The following is a 27,837-nucleotide window of genomic DNA, read 5'->3' as shown; positions in this document are numbered from 1 at the left end:
GATCTTCCTCCTCAGAGAAGGAGCGTTTCCGGCGGGGGAGGGGAACTTACAGCCGTCGGGATAGGCTTTACGATGGGGAAGAAGCACAAGAAGCACAAAGCAGACAAGGCGGAGTGGAGGTCGGCTTCTACCACCGCCTACAGCGGTAAGAGCTCGCTGCAGCGTCATTTCTCGTGGCTGGCGGCAGAGCCTGGGCGCCCTTTGGCGAGCTGGGTCGTGGTGACGCGCAGGAAGGGAGAAGCATCGTTGACTTGGGTGAAGATGCTGCGAGCGGTCTTTTCTGCGCCCCCGTTATCAAGGCGGGCCGTGGGGAAAAAAAGGGCGGAATCGAAGGTTTTCTGAGTGAGCGGGATTCCTCTTGATGAGAGAGGGAAGGAGGCGGATCGGGCGAGGTGCGGAGAGCGTAGAGCACAGAACCGGCGCTCGGCTGTTTTGAAACCGGGCTCCGTCGTGGCTTGTGCAGCTGTTATTGAGAGATTCCTGTCAGTTCGTGTATCTGGCGAGTGTTTGCCATGCTCTGATGCTGCGGGAAGTATTCTTCGGATGTATGTAGGATTCTCGTGCAGCTTGCGGTGATAAGCCGTGAGAGGACGTGTACTGGAAGTTTAGTCGTTTAGCAGATGTGAGGGAATCTTCCGGCAAACAGTCCGAACTGACAGGAGAAAATACCAGTGAACTAATTACTGTGACTGTCAGTTTTCACTGTAAGAACTAGGTTTGCTTTTTTTTACATGTGGATTTACCAACACTGGTAGGTTTTGGCTGCTCAAGATTAGAAGCAGGTTGGTTAGTTTGCTTTACAGGCCCTGACGTTCTGGCCTATGGTGGAATGCGAGAGCTGTATCTGCATCTGTGATAGTTCTTGTCTTGGAGCAAGTGGAATGGCTGCTTCTTAATTTGGATTTGTGATTCTTTGCTGTTGCTTTTATCTACAAATGGACTTTCAAACTGTATCAGATTCTTACAATTATCTGAAATGCTTTAATGATAGCATGCTATCACTTTCATAAGCATCTTTGACTTCTTTTTGTTTGTTTGTTTGTTGTCTTAATTTAGATTATGTAGACAAGCCTTTGGAAAAACCTTTAAAGCTGGTTCTGAAAGTTGGAGGAAGTGAAGTAACTGAACTTTCTGGATCAGGACACGATTCTAGCTATTATGATGACAGATCAGATCATGAGCGAGAACGACATAAAGAAAAAAAGAAAAAAAAGAAAAAGAAGTCTGAGAAGGAGAAAGAAAAGCACCTTGATGACGAGGAAAGAAGAAAGAGAAAAGTAAGCTGTGATATTTAGAAATTAGGCATACCATTGTTTGAACTGAGATCAGATAAGTGCACAGGTCTGGTACAGTCTGCAGGATCCCCTCAGTTCTCCCCTCCCCAAGGTTTTTTTTAATCACTGTTTAAGTAGGAAGACCATTGTTTGGAGGCAGCACTTCGGAGCTGTAAAAAACGCCCCTGTCCAGTTGGTGCATTTATGCCATTTAGAAGAGTGATCAGTATGTTGTTTTGTTGAAAAATGTGAATGCTTGTTCCTTGTAACTGATATTTTTCCTATCCATTTGTTTTTTGTATTTTTTTATGAATACTTCTGTTCTTAAATCTAATGTTTTGTGTTTCAGCTGGGTCAGAAATATGCTTCGCCATCCTTTGAGGAGGGTATTTGTAGCCTTTCAATTCTAGAATTAACTTTGATCCCTGAGATAAGTTGTTAATTAAACATAAAAGTTTCAATGTCTGAAACAAGCTTTTTTATAATCTGGTTTTACATGAGTTCAGCATACCTTTAGGTGGAATTCCACCTATTAATGAGAGAACAGTAGTACTTTTATGTAATGCTATTTATTTTTTGCCTTTGTGTTTAATCATAGTGGAAAAAATTGGGGAAAGAGACGATGATAGTCACAATATTGTTTAAACCATATTATGGTTCAGATTTACCTTGAGTATGGCAAATAAAAAATCACTCTTATTTTTCTGTCCCTAGGATTGTGCATTCCAAGTATGTTCCAAAATCTATCTTTTTGCTGTTGTAGGAAGAGAAAAAGAGGAAAAGAGAAAAAGAACAGTGTGACACTGAAGGAGAAACTGATGACTTTGATCCTGGGAAAAAAGTGGAGGTCGAACCTCCTCCAGATCGTCCTGTCAGAGCATGCAGAACTCAGCCAGGTGAGTACTGTGAGAACTTCAATCTGTTTAATGTGCTCATTATGTGGATTTTTAATCCATACCTGTCTTCCCAGTAGGTCTGCATCTATCTGTCGCTCTTCTTTTTGGTTGAAAAAAATGGGCTGTGTTTCAGGCATGCTAATTCCATGGGTGTTGTAGTAAAGGAACCATGAAAACTGTGCCAATCAAAGCATTACCAGAATGTGGGCATCCCAGTATTGCAATTTGAGTGGCTAAATTTCACTTTTCTGTTAAAACGGATGACACCTTACTTTTATTTTACCATTAGGTGTATTTAACCTATTAGTAGATAGTAAGTCAAATTTTATTAAAACTGTCTTTCAAGAAAAATGAGTTTAAAACTCATTAGGTAAAAGAAGTAGTTGTTGTATACTTAAAACAGGTATGTTTATATACAAATATATGAATATATCTTCCTTTAATTTGTCTGTGTTTCCATCTCTAACTGCAGCTGAAAATGAGAGCACACCAATCCAGAGATTACTAGAACACTTCCTTCGTCAGCTTCAAAGGTATTAATGTCTTATCCACAACTGTGTTGATAGTGTCTAACACACACATGTTAACTTACAACTTCTTCTGGCTTCCTGTTTTAAAATCACAGACTGGCTTTATTACGTTGGGTAACTTTTCAACTACATCAGACCTCATTGTTTTTAAAGGTTTATTGTTGAATATTGTTACCAGCAGTGCCATCCTAGCCTGGGGATAAGTGTGGCATGTTTGGGGGTAGACTGTATTGCAGTCAGAGATTTATAAAACACTAATAACTGAATTTAGAGAATAAAAAAAAGTTGTGAATTTTGATAAAAATTGGACTCATTAAATTGTTGTATTTTGCATTTTCTGTCAAATGCCAAAGCAAGTTTATACCCACTTGCTTGATAATATTCTGATGTGGAGAAATGCTTCAAATTTGTTTTTTACTTATATCAGTTCTGTAACTCGTATTATTTGAAGAAAACTACCAACATCCTTGATTTTGCTTTTTTTTTTTCCTTCCTTCCTTTTTTTTTTTTTTTTTTTAAATACAAGAAGTTGAATTCAGAACTAGACCTAAAATAGAAAAGGCTGCAGTTACTAATGAAGCCAGAACATTCATTTGGAGTGTAAATGGAGATACAGATAAGCATATGAGAAATAATTAAGCAAATCAAGACCTAGTTTTGTCTTTTTCAAAGAAGCCTGCATGCGCATAATCAAAACTGTTCTGTAGCAGGGAACTTCCGGAATATTTCACTGTTTTGTGAAAGTATTTTTGTTTAGTGTCTTTTTTTTTTTTCTTTCTTATTTAAGTAAGGCATTGGTCACTTTGTTCTGTTAGTGTGGTGTAGAAACGACGATTGTCTTGTTTGCTGATTTCAGTCTTAATTATTTATTTATTTATTTTTAAATTTTATTTTTAGGAAAGATCCTCATGGGTTTTTTGCTTTTCCAGTCACGGATGCCATCGCTCCGGGATATTCCATGATAATAAAGCACCCCATGGATTTTGGTACTATGAAGGAAAAAATTGCAGCAAATGAATACAAATCAGTCACTGAATTCAAGGTGAATTGTTAGAGATTTAGTTGCTTATAACACTTCAGTAACAAATCTCAGATTCATTTTGACTTTAGAAGTCTTTCTTACCTTAATTATTTTAATGTATGCTTGTTCAGAGCTCAGTACTGTGTATCCTACATATTAGAATGGATTTCATGTTTCTTTATTTCCTAGTTGCCTGTTCTACGAATGTTCACTACAGATTACTGTGGAAACGAATAACATGCTCTAAATATCTGTGGAATTCATGCTGCTAGACACGATATTCTTACTTATGTTTAGGGTTTAAGGTATTTTAAGAAACTTAGGTTTATTTTTTCTATCTAGACTTGGTTAGATTGATTAAATAGCAATTTAAATTTATCTGCATGAAAACTGGAGATAATTAAATATTTTTTTGTGTGTGTGTGCATTACAATAACAGCTGTGTATGTTTCATCTTGAATTACCCTGCTTTCCATATAACTTTTATTTCAGAGGGTGTTTTGACAGAAACTTAGCAAGGTTATTGGCAACTTGCTTGAGCTACATTGGCAATTGACACTACAGTAATACCTTGTTGCATGCATTGTCATTCTACAGACAGTGCTATAAGTTTTGTTTTTTTCCCTTTTTTTCTTAGTATTGTCAGCTCCTGGAAGGAAAATTTTATTTAACCTATTAATGAAGTTCTATGAATGACCTTTAATGTTCACTGTTTTCATCTGTGAAACTGATGTAACAAGCGTCTTGATAGAGGGGATTGGCTTGTTTTTCAGGGTTGTTTGTTCTTCCATAGAAAATTCTAGCAAGGTGAGCAAAGAGCAGCATAGTTTTCCTGTAGGTGCCTTGACAAATGTTTGTTTTGTTATGTGTGAATTGTTTTTTTTTTGTTTTTTTTTTTGTTTTAAATGGAGACTTTCATAGGAAATAGGAATATTTCATAGGAAATATTATCATTGCAATCAGCCAGCCACGCCATCTGGTGTTTTCAAATCCTGTTGGCTTGTCTTTCTCAGTGATTTTAAAAAGCATGTTTGAATGGGAGCTCCCTGGCTGTATTTACATACAGTTATGGTTACACTAATAATGCTGGTAGGAGAGCAGCCTAAAAAAATGAAAATTACTGCATTGTTCAGACTGACAGATTCTTTTTCTCTGAAGGATTTGCTTTCTACTGGCACTCTTTGAAGAGTAATAAATGTTTACTGGAAATCTATCACTGTCCAGTGTCCAACCTCTTTGTCCAGTGACAGAGGTAGGACTCCCTTTCTAGATGTGAGTATATGCTCATGCTTTTGTAATTGTTATGTAGTACAGAAATGTTCTTAGGTTTTGACCTCTGAAAATGAGTGCTCGGATGATTGTCTTTCATTTCTGATAAATCTACTACAACCAGCTTAGGCAAGTCAGAAGCCAGTACATCCCTCAAAAACAGGAGTTGCTATGAACCATATGCTGTATTTAGTATGGGAGAAATTGCTGCAGGAATACCAAAGTTGAACAAACAAAAAATTTCTTTATTATTTTCTTCAGTACTTCAAGGACCTAGAAGCATTGCTCCCCTGGATTTCTTATTTGCTTCTTATCTAATTGTTTGCTCCTTTGTACCACCTTCACAATTCCTGTTTTTGTGATGGTCTCTGTAAGTGAAGGCAGACTAAATGTCACAGGAAGTCACAGGCTAGCATTTATAGCTCTTTATCTTAGCTAGTATGGAGCTGATGACTACTGAATCATCAGGAGAGCGCTGGCCTGGCATCACTGCAGGGAAACAAATAAAAACTTCTTTTTTTTTTTTTTTTTTTTTTTTTTTCCCCATAATCTGATCAGGAATGCAGTAGGGCAGAATTTTTTGTTTTTACATATTAATGTTTGGTGTCAGAGGAAGTCTTCAGGAAGAGTTTCGTGTGAAGCTGTAATAGCATCCTTCAGAAATATTTGTCACAGAAAATCTGTACTGTGAACATGATGGGTTCACTCCAAAAAGCATACCGTTCCGTTGGATCTTTACCACAGAACAAAGTCATCATCTACTAGACTACTGCACAGACTGTGTTTGTGTCTACAGAGCTTAATTGCTTGAATGGTCATTATTTCAATATTGAAAAGTTATTGAAAGAAAAATACATCCTTAAACCATGCACTAGTATAATTTGTTAGTGTTTAGTTTGTGAAGTGCAACTGCATGATCCTTGGTTATTAATTTGTCAACTTTTTAAATTTTCAGAAGTCTTTCTAGCTTAGTGTTTCATAGAGCTTCTAGTAATGCTTTCTGTTCTTTACTTAATGGACCAGTAATGTTTAGCTAAAATAAAGTCTTCCTTAGGGGAGAGAAGGAAGAAACAAAAAACCTCTCATAATCTACAATACATTTTTTTGTTTGTTTGTTTAATTTGCGGTGGAATGTGTTAAAGCTTATTTTAGCAAGTTGCATCAGTTAAAAATTGCCTGATATTGGATGTGGTCTCCACTCAAACGAGAAGACAAAATGGCTGTTTTGCCTACTTGTTGCATGCATTGAGCATTTGTAAGGTTGTTTCTTAAGTTTTGAAGGCTTTTGTTGCTGTTTCAGTGACTGAAGATTCCTACAAATTACTATAAATAAAATTATATATAAGATACTTACATTTTTGCTTTTGTATTTCTCAAACCTATTCTGATTTATGAGGAAGGAAAAACATGAAAGTCTTTTCTTCATCGCTCAGTACTGCTACTGATTTTTTATATTTCTTTGTTTGGTGTGTATGAGAAAGGAGGAAGCATTACATTTGTCACTTCGTTTAAGCTTGTTTATACACTAAGGAAAGCACAGAGCTGCCGTGGTAGTGTGGCAAGTTGTTTAATAAAGGTGTTTAGAATTTTAACAGTTTTTTGTTTTGTTTTGTATTATACAGGCAGATTTTAAACTCATGTGTGATAATGCAATGACGTACAACAGACCAGACACTGTTTACTACAAGCTAGCCAAGAAGATACTGCACACAGGCTTTAAAATGATGAGCAAAGTAAGAGACCTTTTAAAAACAAAGGAGAAACACTTGTTTGGGGGATTCTTTTATTTGGTCATAATTAAAAGGAATGTAATCAATGTCAATGTTACTTCATCTATCTGACATTACTTAAAACTGTGCCTATTCATAATTCTCTATTTAGGGGCTTGATAATATTCAAGTTATAAACACAGCTTTATTTTTCAACTTCATTTGTACCACTGAAGTCTGTGGGAGCTTATTCTACTGGCTTCAGTGGAAGTAACTAGGATCTAAGTGCTGAAAACCCAATTATAAAATGTTGCTTTTGGCTTTAACTTTGAATTAAAAAATCTCATTTCTTTTAAGTTATAATTTTGCACAAACAAATAAACTTTGCATTTTCAAATATGGTGGGTGTAGGGGAGGTTTCAGGCATTTCATAAATGCATGTATGCAAAGCGAAATTTTTACTCAAATATAGTTCTTGATCTGTAATTTGAGTTATTTTTGTGAGCTCCTTTGTGTGTGCATGTGCTAGTGTTGCTGTTCCATATGGTAAGTCTTGTGTGAAATAGGTTGTTGTCTTTGCATATGCATTGTTTGTTTGTTTCTCTTTCTTGATAGTTGGTCTACAGAAATTCTGATGCCATGCTACCATGACAAATCATGTTGCATCGCCATTGAAAATGAGGCGTAAAGAACAAAATAAGGCCATGGCCATTCCCATCCCATCCCATTATCATAGCATCTTGGCTATGAGGGAAAGGTTAAGTCCCTGCCGCTCTGTCCTTTCTGATTCTAGGAACGGCTGTTAGCTTTGAAGCGCAGCATGTCGTTTATGCAGGACATGGATTTTTCTCAGCAGGCAGCTCTTTTGGGTGATGAAGACACAGTGGTTGAGGAGCCTGTCCCTGAAGTTATGCCTGTACAAGTAGAGACTACCAAGAAATACAAAAAGCAAAATAAGGAAGTTATTAGGTAAAGGTTTTCATTGGTGTGCTTTCTAGTCTGTTGCAGTTTTTGTAATATTAGTCGGGAGCAAATAATTGAGAAGAAAAGACTTCCTGTGGCCTCTTCCCTCGTGGAATGACTGCATGTTCTTTTAAACGATAACTTGCAATTAATGTGTATATGTAAGTGTTTTATCCTTTCTTTATAGTTGCTGAAAATATAAATAGTTCCTTCTTGTGGTAGTTAGAGATGTTCATTTTATCATAACCACAAATCTTTAACATTTTGATGTAACTTTGATTTTTTTGTTTTAATTTAAACCTGTGATAAGTGCCAAATTTGAAGGAAAATCGCTGAGTTCCATTTCTTTTGTGTCGGGAATGTAGTTGACAAATTTTATATAAAAAAAACCAACCTGTAACAAAGCATTGCTAATTACATATTTTACTTATTTGAGATATACTTACATATCTGATGTTGGGGGTAGGAGGAGTAATCTTATTTCAAGCTTATACTCTCTCATATTTTTTTCGTTTTTGTTAAAAACAAGTTTCACAGTTCTGGGAAAAAAAAAAATCAGAATCCTGTTTCATATCTGGAGAAAGAACAGGTATTTATAGTTTTGTAGCAGAAGGAGACAGCAGTGTTTATCTTCAAAACTGATTTTAAACTGAGTCATTTTGGGGAGTGGAGCTGTTCTGGTACCACCATACAGAAAGACATGTGCTGCTGTATAACAAACTAATTATATTCTTTGATGATTCCTACACATTACCTATTAGACAACTAAGTACTTTTCTGTTAAGGGGACTTTATGCAGATTCTTTCTGATTAGTCTATGATTTTGTTTGTATGACATGTATTTATTTTCTGATTAATTCTTAAGTAAACTGCATTACAGAGGTCTGTTTCTACTTTGCCACCATCTGTGTACTTGTTTTCAAAGTAAACAAGTTTCAAAGAGAGCTAACAGATCAAGAAATGGAGACTACTGAAGGACACAGTACTGCTTTGTCTTCAGAATCAACCGTAATGTGCAGTCAAGTAGAATTGTCAGTTATTTCTGCTATCCTGCTATCCAGTTTCCTTGGGTTCACTAATGCTGTAAATTTATTTTCCTGTTCTCTTAAATGTTTGTGATTTCAATGCTCAGAACTGTTTCTTTACTGATTAACTTGACCTTTAAACCAATTGTATTTTGGCATTTTGTCTTTTGATGTACAGTAAGAGCTTTTGGTAGATTGCTTTTGTAACTGCTTTTTAAAAACAGAGAGAGCTGAAGGCCACAATTTCAGAAAGTGTTGAAGTAGTTCAGACCTCTGTGTTGTAGTTTAAAATTTGGCTTGATGATCTTAGTACAGAAGTCATGATCTTAGTACAGAAGTCTTCTTTGAAACACTCACTCAAAATTCTTGTCTGTTGTGTGTACATAAGAGAAAGCCTCGGATGTACTGAATTTTTCTGCTCTTTGCTAACTTTTCTGAAGAATTCCTGAATGAAACAAAAAGCCTACACAGGATCATGAGAAAAATGGTTTTTTTATTTTTTATTTTATTTTATTTTTTTATTTTAAACAGCAAAGCTTTTTTACATATTCAGTCTGAGTCTCTATACAGAGAAAAATTGTTAGCTAAGAAAATGGAAAAGGTACCTCAGGAGAGGGAAATGGGTATGAGGAGATGTGTAATGCTATGATAGATTCTGATCTATGAAGTATTTCTTTTGTATTTAATGATGACTCACTAAAGCATCGGGCTTTTTCTTGATTGGTTTCCCCCCCACCCAGAAATAGACTCTCCATTTCCTCATCATCTATTTTTTTTAATCTGCATCCTTTTATTTGGAATAACGGCATATTCGTATGTGTGGGAGATATCTGCATCATTCACCTTGTAATGATGTAAAAAAATCTATTCCCAATTTATGCTTTGAAGTATTCCCTTTATTTTCACAGAAGTACAGAAACAACTAAATTTTGAAGTTCAAGTGTTGACTGGTTCTTCTACAAAACTTCATTTTCATAGTGTAATTGTAATTCCACTGTAATGCTGAATTGGGCAGGCACTGGGAGAGGAGTGGGACTGTTCTGTTTAGCAAGCTCAGAATTTAGCCTTTTGTTTTGTCTTTTAATTTCTACAACTGCTACTCTTTTCTTTCTTCAGTTGCATATTTGAACCTGAAGGAAATGCATGCAGCCTGACAGATAGTACTGCTGAAGAACATGTCCTCGCACTAGTGGAGCATGCAGCAGATGAAGCTCGGGATAGGATCAATCGATATCTACCCAACAGCAAGGTCTACTTTATGACAAAGTTCACAATTCCATGTTTTGTCCAACTAAAGGGGATCTCAAGTTGTGTCATGTTTTAAACATTTTTAAAAAATTCTCTTGCAGAAAACACTGAATCATCTTCAGTCTTTGCTCTGGCTTCCTTAGTTTCAACTCTTAGCATTGAGAATGATTTAAATAATATGATACTCTTATATAGGACAAGGGAAAACGGTTTTAAACTAAAAAAGGGAGTTTTAGATTAGATAGAAGGAAGAAGTTTTTTATACAGTAGGGGTGAAGACGCACTGGAGCAGGTTGCCCAGAGATGTGGATGCCCTACTCATGGAAACATTCAAGAAAAGGCAGGAGCAGGCTCTGTGCAGCCTGTGCAGCAGGCTCTAGCTGCAGATATCCCTGTTTGTTGCAGGAGAGTTGGACTAGACAATCTTTAAGGGTTCCTTCCAACTCAAACAATTCTATAACTCTGTTGTTGCAACCATAGAAAAACTTTGGCATAGATTAAACTGTTATTAGGATTCCCTCTCCCTAAAAGAGTTAAGAAATTCTGAACTGTGAACTTAATGTTTTCAGTGAGAAGTCCAGAATCTCTTTTGTTTTTCTACCTAGCAGTAGTAGATGTCAGTTATAGCATATTCCTGTATAAGTACAAAATAAAACAGACTTTGATAAGTAGCAGATAGCAATAGATTGTCTGCATTGGGATTTTGGGCAGTGCTGACCACAGGTTTTATCACCTTGAACATGATGCTGATACTGTTCCAGACATTTGATTTTTGTGCTGTTCTGAGTATTAATTGGAAAACCTCAATGGTTCTCAGCACAATTTTCTCAGCATGATTTGTATGTGGACTGTGGTTTTCCTAGATATGTAATACTAATGGTTTCCTTTGTTATTTTGTGCAAGGGTTTGGAATTAATGCTGCAGATATTCCCTACAGGTCTGTGTTGTGATAAGCATGTTACTCTGTTTCCCTTGCGTCCTATAGATCTTTATTACTACCATTACACACTGGCCTTGTATCTCATTATGTCACATTCTGTAGTGACTGCTTCAATTTAAAAAAGGTTCAAGCTATTACAACATCCTACATTTTTCACCTAATTTTTAACTGCTGGTGCAGAGGAAACGTCTGCATTGAAGTGGCAGTAATGTTTTCAGCCTTATGTGCCTATTTCTTGGAACTATGGCACCTGACTATGGTCACTTCTAGGTCAGCTAGATAAAAAGAAAAGCCTCACAGTAGAAGGTTTAGCTTCGTTAGGGTATTTCTGAAGCTAGGAAGAAGGCTTGCTAAGAGCAAACGTCATTTGGAAACCTATAAAATGAGACCATTTCTTTATAAACCATTTACAGCAATACCAATCTGCTACCTGCTGAGGTCTGGCACAGCACTTGTTTGTTAAGAATTTGATAGCATGTGCACAGCAGTACTTCTAAATACAGAAGGTTGTGGGTGAGAAGCACAAATGAGCAGTATATTTGCTAGAAGGTGATAAATAGTTATTTCTAATTATTCTCTGTATTAAAAAGGGAAATAATACGGGTGTTCAGGATCTGAATACAGCTAAAAATGATTTTTAAAAATGGTTTGAGCTTAGACTTTTTGAAAGACTACTTGTATGTCTTTGTTATTGTATTTACAGATCGGTTATCTGAAAAAACATGGAGATGGAACTTTATTGTTCAGTGTAGTAAATTCATCTGATCCAGAAGCAGAAGGTAAATCTTTTAAGCAAACCCTTCTAATATTGTATGTTGTAGTAGAGTGTGAAGTGTATGTGCAGATCCTGTGTAGGATAGATGAGTTGTTTTGTTTTGTTTTTTTTTTTTCAGTTAATTTGTATTTACACAATACTTTTTCTCCAGTAGCTTATTTTGAAAGTACTAGAGGAATCTTTCTCAAGTTTTCAGTCTCCAGATGCTCTTTTTATGATGATAACAGTGAGGTAAATTAATACCTATTTATAAGTACATTGATACAGATTTCCAGAGAACTTGGGAGAGAGGCTTTTGCTCTATTTTTCTTACGTAAAAGGTGAATAAAACTGTTGTAATGCCACATAAATGTGCAATGCACAGATTCAAAAATGTAAAAGATTATTCAGGATATGTATTTCCTATTTTAAATTAGTGGTTAAATGTTTAAGTTCATTAAGTTTTGCTTAATTGTTTGTTTGTTTGTTTGTTTGTTTGTTTGTTTGTTTTAAGTCCTTTAGACTTTTCTGTGGTGTTGGATTTTTGTGTGTGTGTGTCAGTACCGCACATGATTTATGTTATCATATGCTTTCCACTCATTGGTTTTGAACTCAAAATATGCAAGTATGGAAACCTTGTAATTATTAGAATGGCATAGTCTTTGTGCTGTCGTATGTCCTATTGATTTAGTACTTCCTTCTCTGCTCTTTTTTTTTTTATTTATTTTTTGGATTATTTGTATTGGGAGGTGCAAGACAGTGTATCTTCTGACTGTCTAAATTCTTTTTCATCTTGGAGTAAATTGTTCTGGAATGAAATTGAGTGTTGTGGCTGCCATCATGCACTTACCTATTTTTGAACAAACTAGATAAATGTGATTAATACTTCTACAGTCATGCCACTGAAAATTTAGACAGTGGTGGTAAAGGGAGAACAACAAACCTCCAGTATGAACTGTCAATTAGTGTAATACTTCTTATGTTTCACTTCTCTAGAGTTTCTTCTTTATTGTTTGTATTGTTAATAGTAATTATCCTAGATTTACAGCTAGGATTTGTTAACATAAGCCATGAGATTTAATTTAACTGGAAATGTTGTAAATGCATACTTCTTTTTCATATATATATATAAGTTTTTCCATTTTCTTTCAGTATAAAAACATCCCTGATAATTTGAACCATTTTAATTAAGAAATTCTCAAATCTTATAGAATTGTAGAACGGCCTGGGTTGAAAAGGACCTCAACCATCATGTAGTTTCAACCCTCCTGCTATGTGCAGGGTTATCAACCATAAGACCAGGCTGCCCAGAGCCACATCCAGCCTGGCCTTCAGTACCTCCAGGGATGGGGCATCTGCAGCCTCCTTGGGCAACCTGTTCCAGTGTGTCACCACCCTCTGAGTGAAAAATTTCCTCGTAATATCTAACCTAAACCTCCCCTGTCTTAGTTTAAAACCAATCCCCCTTGTCCTATCACCATCCACCCATGTAAATCATCACATCCCCTCTTGTTTATACATGCTCCCTTCAAGTATTAGAATGCCACAATGAGGTCTCCCTGGAGCTTTCTCTCCTTCAAGCTAAACAAGCCCAGTTCCCTCAACCTTTCCTCACGGGAGAGTTGCTCTAGCCCTCTGATCATCTTAGCGGCCCCTCCTCACATCCTTCACATCCTTCTTTGTACTGGGGGCCCCAGGCCTGGACACAGTGCTACAGATGGGACTCACAAGAGCTGAGTAGAGGGAAACAATCACTTCCCTCTCCCTGCAGGCCACCCCTTTTTTAATGCCGCCTAGAACACAGTTGGCCTTCTGGGCTGCAGGCATGCACTGCTGGCTCGTGTCCAGCTTCTCATCTGCTAGGACCTCCAAGCCCTTCTCTGATGGGCTGCTCTTTAGGAGATCTTCCCCCAGTTTGTATAAATACCTGGGATTGCACTGACCCAAGTGCAGCACCCTGCACTTAGCTTTGTTGAACCTTGTTAGGTTTTCTTGGGCCCATTCTTCAGAATCAGATTCAGAAGGAAGAAATATTTTTGTAGCCTTCGTGCTGTCTTAACAAGGTTCTTCATATGGCTTGGGTTTCTACACACAAGCTACTGTTTAGTCAGTGTAAGAAGTTTCTTTCATTGCTTTCATAATATCTGGATGTTGGCTGTTTATGAATTAGCTAGTAAATCTCAGGTGATACTACTAGATGCCTTAGAAGTAAAATAACTTCTTATTTAAAATGAACAGATATTTACAGTGTGTATTGGTAATTAAAATGGATAACCTACGTCTATCTATCGTTAATAAAACTATGCAGATTAAAAGACTTTCAGCTTTTGTATTGACTGTGACTTTTTAAAAGCACAAAATCTAAATATCACCATGAATAAACCCTGAACATGAGATTTTTTTAAAAATAATTGTCTTATTTTTAATTGATTTATTAGAGGAAGAGACTCATCCAGTAGATCTGAGTTCATTGTCAAGCAAATTTTTACCAGGCTTCACCACATTGGGCTTTAAAGATGAACGAAGGAACAAAGGTAAATACCAAATAATATTTTATGTTTATGATAAGCTTTTAAACAATTTCCAGATAACAAAATAATTAGAGATGACGCTTGTCTCAGAAAGTTCACTGAGTTAATTTTGCAATGTGTAATTACTCGATTCATAGCAGAATGTGGTTTTAGTTAAATTGACTTATTTGTCCAAATAAACATAAGAAGTTGTTTATTGATGCATGTTTTGCCACAGTAGAATCTTTTTAATAAAGGTAGCCTATTTTCAGTGGGGCTTTTTGTTTGTTTGTTTGTTTTTTTTCCTGGGCCAGCAGTGCTTAGATTTGAGAAAAACCCTTTTGGTTGTCTGCTTTCTTTATCGTGTGACAAGAATTCCACAAACTGGAGTGCCTTTCTAGTTAGAATGTTCACTTTTTTCCCTAGTACTGGCACATATAACAGTTTCTCACCCACTGTTTTTAGCACTGTAATATCACATAAACTGTGAAAGTGGTTTTTAAAAATAACTGATTAAATCTGGACTTTTATTGTTGAAGAAAAGCTTTTATTTTCACTCTCTTCTATTCCCGTGCTGATGGAAAACAGGTAAATTTGGGAAAATTGGAAGAGTGGGCTGAGGATATTAAATTAATTATTTCTTCTTAGTTGCATATGTAAAATTGTTAAAGCTGTTGCTGATCATGTAGTCCAGAAGTGTCCTTGAGATACTGCACTTGATTTTTGTTTGAGAAATAAATACAGCTTCACAAAAAAAAAAGAAATCATACTTTCTTTTCAGCTGGTCATTTGCAATTGTGTTAATTAGTTGTTGTCTGCCTTTTCTTTCTGTCTAGTAACCTTTCTTACAAGTGCTAGTATGGCCCTTTCCATACATAACAACTCTATTTTCCATGATTTGAAATCAGAAGAAATGGAACTCCTATACTCAGCATATGGTGATGAAACTGGGATACAATGTGCCTTAAGGTAAGTGCTTCAGCATTTTTTATTGAGCTGCATCGTCTCTTTTGTGTCATTTTTCACTAAAATTAGCTAATTGTTAGCTAGGAGCCCTTCCCCCTCCCAACTTAATTCTCTATACTTTACCAAATGAGTAAAAATGAAGCTGGCTACCTTTCATCCTACTTTTTTTGGTTTTGGTTGGGTTTTGTTTGTTTCTTGGGGGGGTTGTTTGTTTGCTTGGTTGTTTGTTTGTTTCTGCATTTCTGTTACGTGTTTGTTGCAAGACTGTTTGTTAATAAATATTTTGACTACAGGAATTTATAGGTTGCTAATGATTTAGCTTTAAGCCCCAGCTATAAGTGAGCTTGAATGCAAGTGATAAATTTAAAATGTTGTTTGAAAGCAGTGGTGTTTTTCAAGGTGTTTCAAAACAGTCGTATCTTCCTGAATACCACTTTGCATTAAAATGTTGGTTTTGGATTGAAAGAATTAATTACAATCTTTGCTGTTTTCTTAACTTATTTTTGTTATTGTTACTATTTTATGTTAAGTAAATAAATATTCAGTCATTTTTGTCAAAGCTACTGATGAATTTTCTCTTGAGCTATCATGAGTAATGGGAATTAAAAAAAAAAAAAAAAAAAAAAAAAAAAGCAACATCTTGAAAGCTTAATTTTCTTCTCTAAAGAAGTATGGAAAAGTGAAAGAATGAGGACAATGTAGTACAGCGTAGGTGGAGAAGACCATACTATGAATTGAAATACCTTTTATGAACGTAAACATTTTCTGCAATCCTTATCTCCCATTTCTGCTAGCTTACAAGAATTTGTGAAGGATGCTGGACATTACAGCAAGAAAATAGTAGATGATCTTCTGGACCAGATCACAAGCGGAGATCATTCCAAAACTGTTTATCAGCTAAAGCAGGTGTGTCTGTTGATGCATAGCAATGTCACATGTTAATGAATACAGAAAAACCTCCCTGTTTTTTTAATATTATCTGAGAGGCATTGTTTTGAAGTGTCAGCTTAGGCTTGGCATGCTTAGCTGTTCATACAGCAACATGGTGAACCAAGTTTGAAGCAGAATTAGTCATCAGTGAAGTGATCTTCCTCTGTCTTTGCCCCAGCTCAATCAGTTCTCCAGTGCAGTTCACCATATGACTGCAGAAAGGAGCAGGTAGACATGTGAAGGGAAACTAACAAAATGAAGCTGTGTGGGCAGCCTGTATCTAAATGTAATCACTTAAGTTTTTGATTCAGAGTCACACTGCAAAGCTTGATTTACGGATTTGTTTTCATTTGTTTAAATGCAGAATACATTTCTTGTGGAAGAAGGTTTAATACTTTGAGTATTGAAAGAATGTTGGAAAAAAATGTTGTAACTGATACATGTTGTCTGCGATTGGTAACATTTAAATTTGTATAGTGTGTATGAAGGAAAAACTTGTAGCTTGTTAATGAGGGCATTCTACCTGAGAGATCCATACTCAGACTGGAGAAGAAATTTTCTCAGATGTCAGATGGGTGTGTAATAGGAGTAGGAATATTTACATTGCTAAGACAAAATAGACTACCTGAAATCACAACACTTTGTTTTACATTATTTTCACTCTTAATACCACTCTTGATTTAAAATAACTGGCTGTTGGTTAAAATGTTCAAGCTCTGAATGACTGTAAAAGAAGGGAAAGTATGGAGGGACCATGGAGTGTTGAGGTGAAAGATACTCAGACTTCCTGACATTCTGGAAATCAGATTATGCAAGATCTTTGTATCCTTAGCAGTAGGATAGGGTGGGTGATGCCTGGAGAAAAGGAGACAACAGAATGAAAAACACAGAGTAGTGGAAAAAGTTTTGCATATTAAACCTCACAAGTAGAAAAAAAAAAAAAAAAAAAAAAAAAAGCATTTCAAAAAAGTGTTCTAAAACAGTCTTTTGGATATTATTCTACTTGTAGAAATGGGTGGATACAAAACATATAACTTAGCTTAAAAATAAAGCTTTACTGTTTCTTTTTTAACATCTAGTTATATGAATATTGTTTCAAATGAGAATTTGAATCTGCATTTTAATTGCAGATGCTTGAAAGTTTACTGTCTCTAGCATCATTTCGTGTGAGGAGCTTGAATATACTTGAAACTGTATGAAAGAGGGACTTTCCTAATATGTTGACCAGAAGTAATTGTTAATATTCTTTCTCTTCAGAGACGAAACATTCCAGTAAAACCACTGGATGAAGTTAAAGTAAGTTACGCTGATACTTAGTTTTCAGCTGGAAAAAGTGTGTTGTTCTTTATGGTTAGGAACATGATATTTTCTCAGCTTTCCACATTCCAATTCCTAATTTTATTTCACATGCATCTATTCTGTTTAATATACATTTAATTTATCAACCTTTTAAATATTTTGATTAGAAAAGACAAAAAAAAAACAACTGTTAAAATCTGACATCACAGAATAGGATAGTGTTCCGTGGTGGCTTAGGATGTGATTATGGTAAACCAATCACTAAGCATTGAAGTGCTAAGATCTAAAATATGACTTTTTAAAAATTTTTTTCTTTTTATTTTCTAGGTTCTGCCAGTACTCATAAAAGAAGAACACAAGCTGCGTAACACCTGCCCAGATTCTTCCAAACAGATTATGGTAAAATGGTTTGTAGAAAATGGGAGTATTGAGTACATTAAATTTTGCTTCAGTGCAGGGATGTACATCCTCTGAAGCAGAGCATTAAAAATTCAGTACCAAGGGGAAGTTTCCTTAGAACTACTTAGAAAAGGTTCCTAAACACTCAGTTCATTTCAGTTTGTGTCTATTCATCCTATTATTTTGTATTCTCTTGTTTAATTCAGTACATGTGGGCTAACTCTCAGAACCTTAGGAAACTGATAGTTGATGTGCTGCTGATGAGTACTTGAGGTTCAATTTGCTGTAAAAGTGGGGAAAAAAGCACTTTCAGTTTTTGATCCATTGCAAATATCTGTTGTAATGTAGGGGAAATTAATGTTTATCTCAGGCTTTTACAATTACTAATCAGTGGATCTTTCTTTAAGTGGTACTAGTTTTGTCTTGCAAATTATGCAATAACAGATAATACGTGCTGTATTCCATGACAATTCACATAAAAATTATACAGGTTATGCTGAGAATAAACTGGTCTAGGAAGGGTTTATATTTTCCTAGAAGATGACTTAGGTTATTTCATCAAAATGCTAAGTGATTTTCTAGAAATGTAGAAAAGAAATACCAAGTTGCATATTCCTCCTGCTAGAACAGGCAGCTTAGAAGAATTCTGATTGAACATATTTTAAGGCTTAATGAGTTTTTTTTACTTTTTTTTTTTTGCCATTATAAGGAAGTATTGTAGTTGAAATTAATTGCAGGCTGCATTTCATTATCCAAAAGTATAGAGCATCTGATACTGTTTCAAATAGGAAGGCATACCTCACTGATTTTATTAGTTACATAAAATTTTCACTACATTTAGTGTTACACTGAAGGAAAAGGGATTCTGGAAGTTGTTATCAGTTACACCCTTGCAGACACTTCTCCCAAAGTTCTTTCATGCAACAGGGATAAATTTGGCAAGAAATTCTGTCCCAGAGGATTTAATAATACTGGTTCTAACAGTCCCAGATCATATCATCTTAGTGTCATAGTATCGTGCGAGTTGGAAGGGACCTTAGAGATCATCGAGTCCAACTCCCGGGATTCGAGCCCTCTAGTGTAGCAGAGCGGCAGTTTTACCCCTTTGCGCCACAGGGGGGATTCGAACCCAGGCCCTCTGGTGTTGCAAGCGGTGGTTCTAACACCGTGCGCCACCAGGGGCACACAGATGTTGAGATTAAAGATATTTAGACTATTGAGCATGTCCCTTGATGGACTTCTGGCCATTCATATAACAGGGCCTGTCATGGAAGTGTGTTTAAGCTGTCTGTAATCTATAGGTTGAACAGTATGGTTGTGGAACTTCCAGTCTTAAGGACTGGTGGTGCACACATCTTGAGAATATGGATTCATGCATTTACTTTGTACTCTTGTTGCAGTTTGGTACTGTTCTTAGTTTTTTCTTTCTTGAATTTTTATTTAGGTTGGAGAATCTGCTGGAGACAGTAACGCTTCTGAATTGGACTTTCTGTCTATGAAATCGTATTCAGATGTATCTCTTGATATTTCAATGTTAAGTTCATTAGGTAAGTAATTAAGTATTTAAACTATTATGGTTTAGTTGTACCATTTAGGCAAGGTAACACCTGCATTTGCAAAGAAGTAAAAATGCTAGAAAAGTAGTAACAAATCTACAGCTGATTTAGCTAGAAGTCTTAGAGCTGATATAAGATAAAAGAAACCTTAGTTTATTTTATCTTTGGGACATCCATTTTCTAGAAAAGGTAACTATTCCTGTACTACTGAATAAACCAAAGTATTTGTATCTTACAATTTTGATAGCTTTGCTTGTGTCTTTTGTGTTCATATTAGCTTAAGTATTAGGAAGCACTATGGAGCTTTGGCTAAGAAAAGGTACTGTTTTGGATGGCATCTTTTGAAGTAACGTAGAAACTAGGTCATAAAAAATATGACACTCAGTGATACCACCAACTTGAATGTCCCTAAACAAATGAAAAAAAAAACACCAAAACAAAACAGAAGAAACTTCAGGTATTGGAAAGATTTCACCTTCAAATAAGGTGACTGTATAATGTATTGGGATGTTGTGTCAAACAAACATGTAGACTAGGCATCCTTTTTTAAATACTACAGCAAATAACGTTCCCATTTCTGCTGTCTGATGATCTGGTCAACTGTCTTCAAAAGTGTAATAAAAAACAATAATTACAGATTAAGATGCTTTTCCGGTATGTGAAAGATGTCATGCTACCTGTTACAAAGCATAAGGAAGGTGACTGAAAGATTAAAAAAAGCTACAGGCTTATCTCATATATGCAGTAGTCTCAGAAAAGCGATTTTAAGCTCTGGTTATTACTGTAGTTCAGTAAGAAGATGAATAAATACCTGTTTTATTGATAATGTTTAGCAGTGTTGGTCTTGCTATGAATTCCTTGCTTCATTCAAAACTGCTGTTGTTGTTTTTCTATAAGTAAACTTCTAGCTTCTGGAGAGTAATTACTGCATATTCTATTTCCCATAATTTTTGGAAAGTTAGGCAACGTCTGTACTCAAAGATGTTTTTTAGCCCAAAGAGAAGGAAAATGCTTTATTTGTTTGTTTGTGTCTTCATATGAAGGCATCATATGCATGGAGACGGTTCTTAAAAACCTTCTGCAAGGGAGATTTCTTCACCTCCCTGAATTACGCATTCTATTTTAATTGTATTTTAGGTGACATATTTAAGTCATCCTTATACTGGCATCACTACCTTTGCAGCAAACTAGATCTGTTATTTCTTGTCTGGAGATCAACAGATCACAGAGACAAATTAAGCTCTTGTAGCTGTTAAATACTAGGAATCAATTCCATTTCTCAGGGATGTGTCCTTTGTCCTCTCATATCTCCAAATGCATGTCAACGTGTATTTCTTGAAACTGAAAACAGATCTGCATCTGATACCTTATAGAAGTGCAAAGGAAAGTGCAAGGTTCAGGTCTTTAGTCTAATAAAGGATATTTGCTTCCATTTATTTTAGAATTTATTTGAAGTGATTTTGTAATTCATGAGTCAATCTACATGTGCTGATTATGGATTTTGTTGATAACTTGTGGCCCCTAGGGAAGGTGAAGAAGGAGCTTGATCATGATGATAACCATTTACATCTTGATGAAACAGCTAAGCTTCTGCAGGACCTTCATGAGGCTCAGGCTGACAGAGTGGGATCCCGACCATCGTCTAATTTGAGTTCTCTCTCCAATACTTCTGAAAGAGATCAGCATCATCTTGGTAATGTTAACTGTGTCACAGATGTTGCAGTATTTCTGCTCTAATTTTAAACTTTAGTTTAAAACTTCTAATTTACATAAATCTTTTTCAAGAAACTACTCTGATAAGATAGTGTTCAAACTGCAGGGTAACTTTAATTTTGAAGCATGTATGGCAAAAGCAATTAAAGAAGCTACAGTTGCTTATTTTAGGTTTAGATTGAGCACAGCTGAAGTAATTGTGAAGGGTGGTAAGTTAACTCTGGTTGCCAGGTGCCTGCTAAGCCCTTCTCTCCTCATCCTAAGTAAAACAGGGAGAAAATACAGTGGAAGAAAAATTCATTGGTCAAGATAAGGGCAGAGAAATGATTTACTAATTACTATAATGGACAAAACAGGCTTGAATTTAGGAAGGTTAATTTAATTTACTGCCAACTTTAATAAAAGAGTAGAATAGTGAGAAATAGCCCTTCCTCATCTTTCCAGGCTTTGTTTCACTGAGTTTACTTTCTTCACTCCCTAATGAGTGGTGTAGAGGGATGAGAAATAGGGATTGTGGCCAGTCCATAAATGCTTCTTTTCTGCCATTCCTTACTCCTTACTGTCTTCCCTTACTATAGTGTGGAGTCCCTCTCATGAAATACAATCTTTCATAAACTGTTCTAGCATGGGTTCTTTCCATGGGGTGCAGTCCTCCATGGGCCAAAGTTCATGCCAGAAAACTTGTCCCAGACTGGACTCCTTTCCTTAGGGCCACAGTTCCTACCAGGGGGCTGCTCTTGAGTGTGCCCTTCACAGCATGCGGCTTCCTTCGGTGCACATCCTCCTGCTGCAATGTTGCACCCTCCGTGGCCTGCAGGAGAGGACAACCTGATTCACCATGATCTTCTTCTTAGGTCACAGGGAAAATCTCTCCTCCAGTGCCTTGAACACCTCCTTCCTCACAGATATTGGTTGATGTCTGCATGGCTTTTGTTTGCATTTTTCTCACTCCTTGCTCCTGTAGCTTGTGCAAGGCTTTTTTTCTTTTATGAAATTGTTTACCATAAGGGTACTGGTGGCATTGCACATTGGCAAGCAACTGGTCTGTTGTGGATAGCTCCACAACCTAGCGGTGGAATTAGCTGTGTCCAGTACAGGGGCAGTTCCTGATCTCAAAAATTGCAGTACCTCCTGCTAACAGAATCTTGCTATATAAACCCAATACATAAAACAAATTGATACTGACTGGCACTTGCATTTTATGCTCTTGGGAAATACTAAGGAATACATTACATATTTTGATACTACATAATAAAAATAAAAATATAGTTTTGATGTATTTACATGTAGCAAGTCACAGGTATGATTCCACAGCAGTCTTCTGTTTTCATTTGTATAATTTAGTGATGGGATACTGGGGTAACAAAGCAATTTGGTGTCACTTTTAATATTATCCAAACACCATCTCATAGATTCTTCAGTTACATCTTGGGTAATTCTTCAACACAAAGTAATAACAATAATTGCTTTATCAAAAAGGATTTAAATTCTTAAAAATCTTGTGCTTTCTTTTTCAGACTCCCTATTTAAATTTCATTTAAATGTCTCTGTATGCACATACAAACACACACAATTTTTCTGTACTTCTGAAGGTTTTGATATTTCTTTTCCTATTTTCTTTAGGAAGCCCTTCTCATCTGAGTGTTGGAGAACAGCAAGACATAGTTCATGATCCCTATGAATTTCTTCAGTCCCCAGAAACCTCAAATGCTACTAGTAACTAATATGATGTTCTATATATATTTTGTATTTTAATTGTATTGTTATTATATAAAGACTTTGTACATGACAGAAACCTCAGTTTGTCCTAGTTTGTATGAGGATTCCAGTATAATGTTGCAATATATACTGGTCAAAAAAAGAACACAAAACAAAATGCCAAAAATGTCAGGGTACTCTAGTGCATCATGATGTTAGCAATGTGCCTAGGTCTGCTTTTGCTTTTGTGTTGGAGTGTGTCTTGTCTGCTGGTATGTGAATTTTGACTGAAAAACAGTAAGTGCTGTTTTAGAGAGTTTCTGTTCTGTAAAAACTAAAGTGATTGTTGACATCATGGCAGCAATCTTGAAATGTTTTCTGTAGAATTATGTACCAGTTTCTCTTTTGGTCTTAACTTGGGCATCCTCAATGAGGAATATCTTACTTCCGCAGTGACTGAACTGAATGAACTGTGGTCATTATTTTACTTCCCATCTTCTACACTCTAATCTGTTGAAATGGTTTGTGTTTCCCTCTCTTTGTAAATCTTTCATTTCATCACCCTAGAGAATATTCAATATGAGAATAACAGTACTTGTGGTTGCTTTATAATGCTTACCACACTAATTCTACCCTGTATCTAAAAAAGGTGGATGTTTTTATGAACCCTTGTGTCTTGAAAAAGGAAGAGATTACAACATTGATACTTTTAAATTCAATATTTGTATTCACTTGAATGAAAAAAAAAAGCTTGCTTTTTGGTAATGCTTAGGTAAAATCTTTGGAATTCAGTATTCATGGGGGATGTAATGGTGGTATGTGCAAGCTGGACATGTTATAAATTTACAATATTTTTGTAAATATGTAAAAGCAAAGAGTGAGGATCAGGAACCAGAGCTCTCATCCACATTGCCTATACAGTCTTGTCTATACAGCCTTTACTATCTATCTGTCTTTGCCAATTACTTTATGAGCATTCTTGCTTACAAAAGTTCTGACATCTCTTGTTCTCTCAGAACAAAATTCTGCAGCGAACCCCTCTCATACTGTGCCAGTACATCTTTTATGGTGTCTTCCTTTAGTAGTGAACAGGTAACACTAAGATTTTTATGAGATATTCAACTGACTTATCTTGCCTAAGTAAGCCATCTTTCAGATGATGATCTTGTTTTCACAGTTTGTCCTGAAGCTAGAGTTCTGGAAACCAAACTGAGCGGCTAAGCGTGCTGTTTTTCTGTTAAAAATCAAAATGTCTGTAAGCTCTTGACTAGAAAAGTTAGAATCACAAAGACTAGAATGTGCAGAAGAACTGGTAGAGGTCAGAGCAAAGACCAAGAATATACTCATCCAAGGAGTTAATGAGGGAGGCCGATTGATTTTTGTGAACGTTAGTAAACATATTTCAAAACAGAAACGTGGAGGAGGAGTAGTTTTGATTGTTTTTCTTCTGACTAGAGATTTAATAGAAAACAACTTACACTAAATGTATAGTGGATGTTCAGGTTAGCGAGGTAAATGTTTTGCTATTTACATTTAGGATTCCCTTCACCCAAAGCACCCTTCCTGAAGAAATCCTAGATGTTTACTGTAATACTTGAAAAACTGGATTTCAGGATTGTTCAATGAAAAAATGTTACAGCAAGAAACAAGAATATCAATTCAGCTAATGGCATCTTTTGAAGCCAAGAGGATCACACTTTACAGATGGATTGTTTCTATCACATTTTCATATTTTTATATCACTTTAAAATTAATGCTTGACTAGGCATAACCTCAGAAGAATATTTTAAAAACAAACAAACAAAACAATCTTCTTCTTCAGGTATAGATCATAAAGAGATTGGCTTTCTCTTCAGCCTCTCAATTACTGAGTATCTTTAATCAGGGGTTACATTGTTGCTAATATTTTCATATCTATAAGTGAATATAGATAAATTGTATCCTCTTATGCTGTATTAGGAAAAAATTCTTAAGTTGCATCGCAGAATAACTAAGGTTGCAAAGGAACTCTGGAGGTCATTTGGTCTCACCCCCTTCTTCAACCCTGAAGCCACTTTCCTAGTACCACATCCAGACACGTTTTGGAGATCTCTACAACTGTTCAAGGCCATCTGTGTCGATGCTCAGTCACCCTCACAATAAAGTGTTTCTTGATGTTTAGGTGAAACGTTCTATGTTTAAGTTTGTGCCCATTGTCTCTTCTTCTGGCACTGGGCACCACTGAGAAGGGCCGGTTTTGTCTTCTATGTACCCTCCCTTCGGGTATTTGTGGGAGTTGTTGAGATGCTTCCCTTAGTTTCCTCTTCTCCGTGCTGAGTAGTTCCAGTTGTCTTTGCCTTACTTCATACAAGATGTTCATCAGTCATCTTTCTGCCCTTTCTTTGTACTCTTCAGTGTGATTGTATCTTGTATTAGGGAGCACACAATTGGGCCACAGTACTCCAGGTGTGGTTTCATCAGGGCTGAGTAGAGTGGAAGGATCACCTCCCTTGAGCTGCTGTCAGTACTTTACCTATTGCAGTCAAGGATATCGTTGCAGCCTTCTTTTCAGCGAGGGTTCTTTGTCAACTCATTTTCTATTTAGCATTGTCTCGCTCCAATTAAGGAGTGAGGCAAGGTTCTTTTGATAAATTATGCTCGGCGTGAGATTAAGAAGAGAAACATTCAAATGTTGATCCGACCAGTTTATTAGGAATAATAGACAGCTGAGGGGATGGGGAAGGGAGAGCGGCGGATACCAAAATTAGGGTGATGGGGAAGGGAAAGTGGGCGATAGGAAAGATGGAAAAGGCAAGAATTACGGAAAGCGGGGAAAGTCACCTCCTGAACGCAGCAGCGTCCCGTTGCGGTCCAGGAAGAACAAGCGTAGGGGAGAGCCGCAGCAGAGGGTCAGGCCGCAAGCAGCAGATCGGTGCAGCGCAGAGCGGGAGGTAGAAAGGGCAGCAAGGTCTCGGGAGGCAGCGAGGTCTCACGGAGCAGAGTCTCGGGAAGCGAGGTCTCACGGAGCAGAGTCTCGAGCAGCAAGCCCAGGTGAATCCGGTGTCCGCCGTAGGACGACGTTAGAGGAATCTGAAGCCAGATACCTAAGAGTTCTTCATGCATGCATCTTCTTCAGCATGCAGGCGTTCACGTAGTGAGGCATCTGATGTCAGACAACCTCCTTGTTCATGAAGAAAGGCATCTGATGTCAGAAAACCTCTAAAAATCCATGGTTTGTCCATGCTCTTTTTATCCTACTTCTTCCCAGCCTTCGGGACATTTGTGGAAGGCTTGGGTCAGAGTCCTGTGAATACCTCGGAGATGGCCCTCTTCCTTGAGATGGGCCCACACAAAAAGACCACTTAAGGGCCATTCATCAGTATCTTATCTCCCTTTCGTAGCTCCCGGACTTGTCCATCTGTCATCTGTCTGTCATCTGTCACGTCACCCTTAAACAAAGGGGGTCTGAAACCGTGGTTCAGACTTGCCTGGACTTGTCCTTCTGTGTGTCTCTGGAACCTTGGCCAGGCTTCCCTGAACTTGTCCATTTCAGCAGACTTTGAGACAGTAATGTAAAAAGCATGGCCTCTTACAAGCATCCACCATGATATCCAGTTCTTTTCCTCCCAACTTGTTTTCCAGCTGTTTGGCCCCTAGCCTCAGTGCCCGGTGTCATTCCTCCTCACATGTAAGGATTTTGCACTTCTCATTTAAGTGTGTGTGAGGTCCTTGTCAGCCCATCAAGGTTCCCCTGGATGGTAGTATGAGTCCCTGTTGTGCTAGCCAGCCTACCAACTCTGTGCTGTTTGTGAATTTTTGGGAGTACATTCTGCTCCATCATCCAGATTATTAATGAATATATTTACTGAACTCAATATCAACACCCCTGGGATACACACCTAGTTACTGACCTCTAACTAGCTGATAAATACCTTCACAAAGGATTTCACTTCTATAAAATCTACACAGATTGCAAGAGGTAATAATTTCTGTTTTCTTTAATCTGTAAAAAATGAAAAATGACTCTAAATTGAGTACAGAGGCCAAAAAAAATAACATGTAGACAGCAGCTGTATCTGGGCAGTGGAAGTGGGATTCAGTATTTTCTTTGTAAGTCAAAAAACGTTCCATGATTCTGCAATGTGAGTTGTACAGTCTGAATGGACTTATTCAATAGCAACCTGGTGTGATACATAACCAGCAGTGAAGAATTGTGTGTAATAAGAACATCACTGACAACAGCACTATTTTTTTGTTTTTTAAAGCAATGGTGCTACATGAATTAACACCCCTCAGAAACAAAAACTTCTCCACTGTGTAAATCCTGGATATTTTTTGCATCCAGGCCTTTAATGACTTTAAAATGATGGGCTTTGGCCACCATTTTAAATACTGTTTCAGGATTTTATATGTTAAATGTTGTTAAGGGGACATAAAATCGGGTTGTGCTTAACCAGCCTGATAGCCTTGTATGATATTGTCACTGGCTGGCTGGATGGGGTGAGAGCAGTGGATGTAGTCTACCTTGATTTCAGCAAGGCATTTGATGCTGTCTCCCACAACATCCTTATAACAAAACTCTGGAAGTGTGGCATAGATGAGTGGACAGTGAGGTGGGCTGAGAGTTGGCTGACTGGCAGAGCACAGAGGGTCGTCATTGGCAGTGCAGAGTCTGGTTGGAGACCTCTAACTAATGGTGTTCCCCAGGGGTGAGTACTGGGTCCGGTCTTGTTCAACATCTTCATGTTGAACCCCAAGACCTTGACGAGAGGATAGTGGCCACCCTCAGCAAGATTGCTGCTGATATGAAACTGGGAGGATTGGCTGACACACCTGAAGGCTGTGCTGCCATTCAGCGAGACCAGGACAGGCTGGAAAGCTGGGCAGTAAGAAACCAGATGAGGTTTAACAAAAGTAAGTGTAGAGTCTTGCACCTAGGGAGAAAGAATTGCATGCGCCTGTACAGGCTGGGGGATGACCTGCTGGAGAGGAGCTCTGCTGAGAGGGACCTGGGCGTCCTGGTGGACGACAGGTTGGCCATGAGCCAGCAGTGTGCCCTTGTAGCCAAAAAGGCCAGTGGCATTCTGGGGTGCATTAAAAATGGTGTGGCCAGCAGGTCGATCCTCCTCCTCTACTCTGCCCTGGTGAGGCCTCATCT

General features: G+C 37.1%; 1 protein-coding gene across 3 annotated transcripts; it reads left to right on the top strand.

Moving 5' to 3' along the window:
* On the top strand, nucleotides 1-26,724 carry BRD9 (bromodomain containing 9). Of its 3 annotated transcripts, none has more exons than XM_072328166.1 (17): nucleotides 1-145; nucleotides 1,057-1,277; nucleotides 2,038-2,170; nucleotides 2,643-2,703; nucleotides 3,598-3,742; nucleotides 6,613-6,723; nucleotides 7,493-7,668; nucleotides 9,804-9,936; nucleotides 11,579-11,654; nucleotides 14,068-14,163; nucleotides 14,976-15,108; nucleotides 15,900-16,011; nucleotides 17,293-17,331; nucleotides 17,662-17,733; nucleotides 19,178-19,280; nucleotides 20,815-20,982; nucleotides 22,626-26,724. In XM_072328166.1, the coding sequence occupies exons 1-17, from the start codon at nucleotides 73-75 to the stop codon at nucleotides 22,724-22,726; spliced, it is 1,953 nt and encodes a 650-aa protein (XP_072184267.1). In that variant the 5' UTR covers nucleotides 1-72; the 3' UTR covers nucleotides 22,727-26,724. The 3 variants fall into 3 exon arrangements, with proteins under 3 accessions (XP_072184267.1, XP_072184268.1, XP_072184269.1); XM_072328167.1 differs by having other exon boundaries at nucleotides 7,553-7,668; nucleotides 22,626-23,431; XM_072328168.1 differs by having other exon boundaries at nucleotides 7,556-7,668; nucleotides 22,626-23,192.
* The last annotated feature ends 1,113 nt before the right edge of the window (nucleotides 26,725-27,837 follow it).

The sequence above is a fragment of the Excalfactoria chinensis genome, chromosome 2 (assembly GCF_039878825.1).
Source record: "Excalfactoria chinensis isolate bCotChi1 chromosome 2, bCotChi1.hap2, whole genome shotgun sequence".
Classification (NCBI taxonomy): Eukaryota; Metazoa; Chordata; class Aves; order Galliformes; family Phasianidae; genus Excalfactoria; species Excalfactoria chinensis.
Note: the sequence above shows the minus strand (reverse complement) of the source record. Positions and strands in the feature narration are given on the sequence as shown.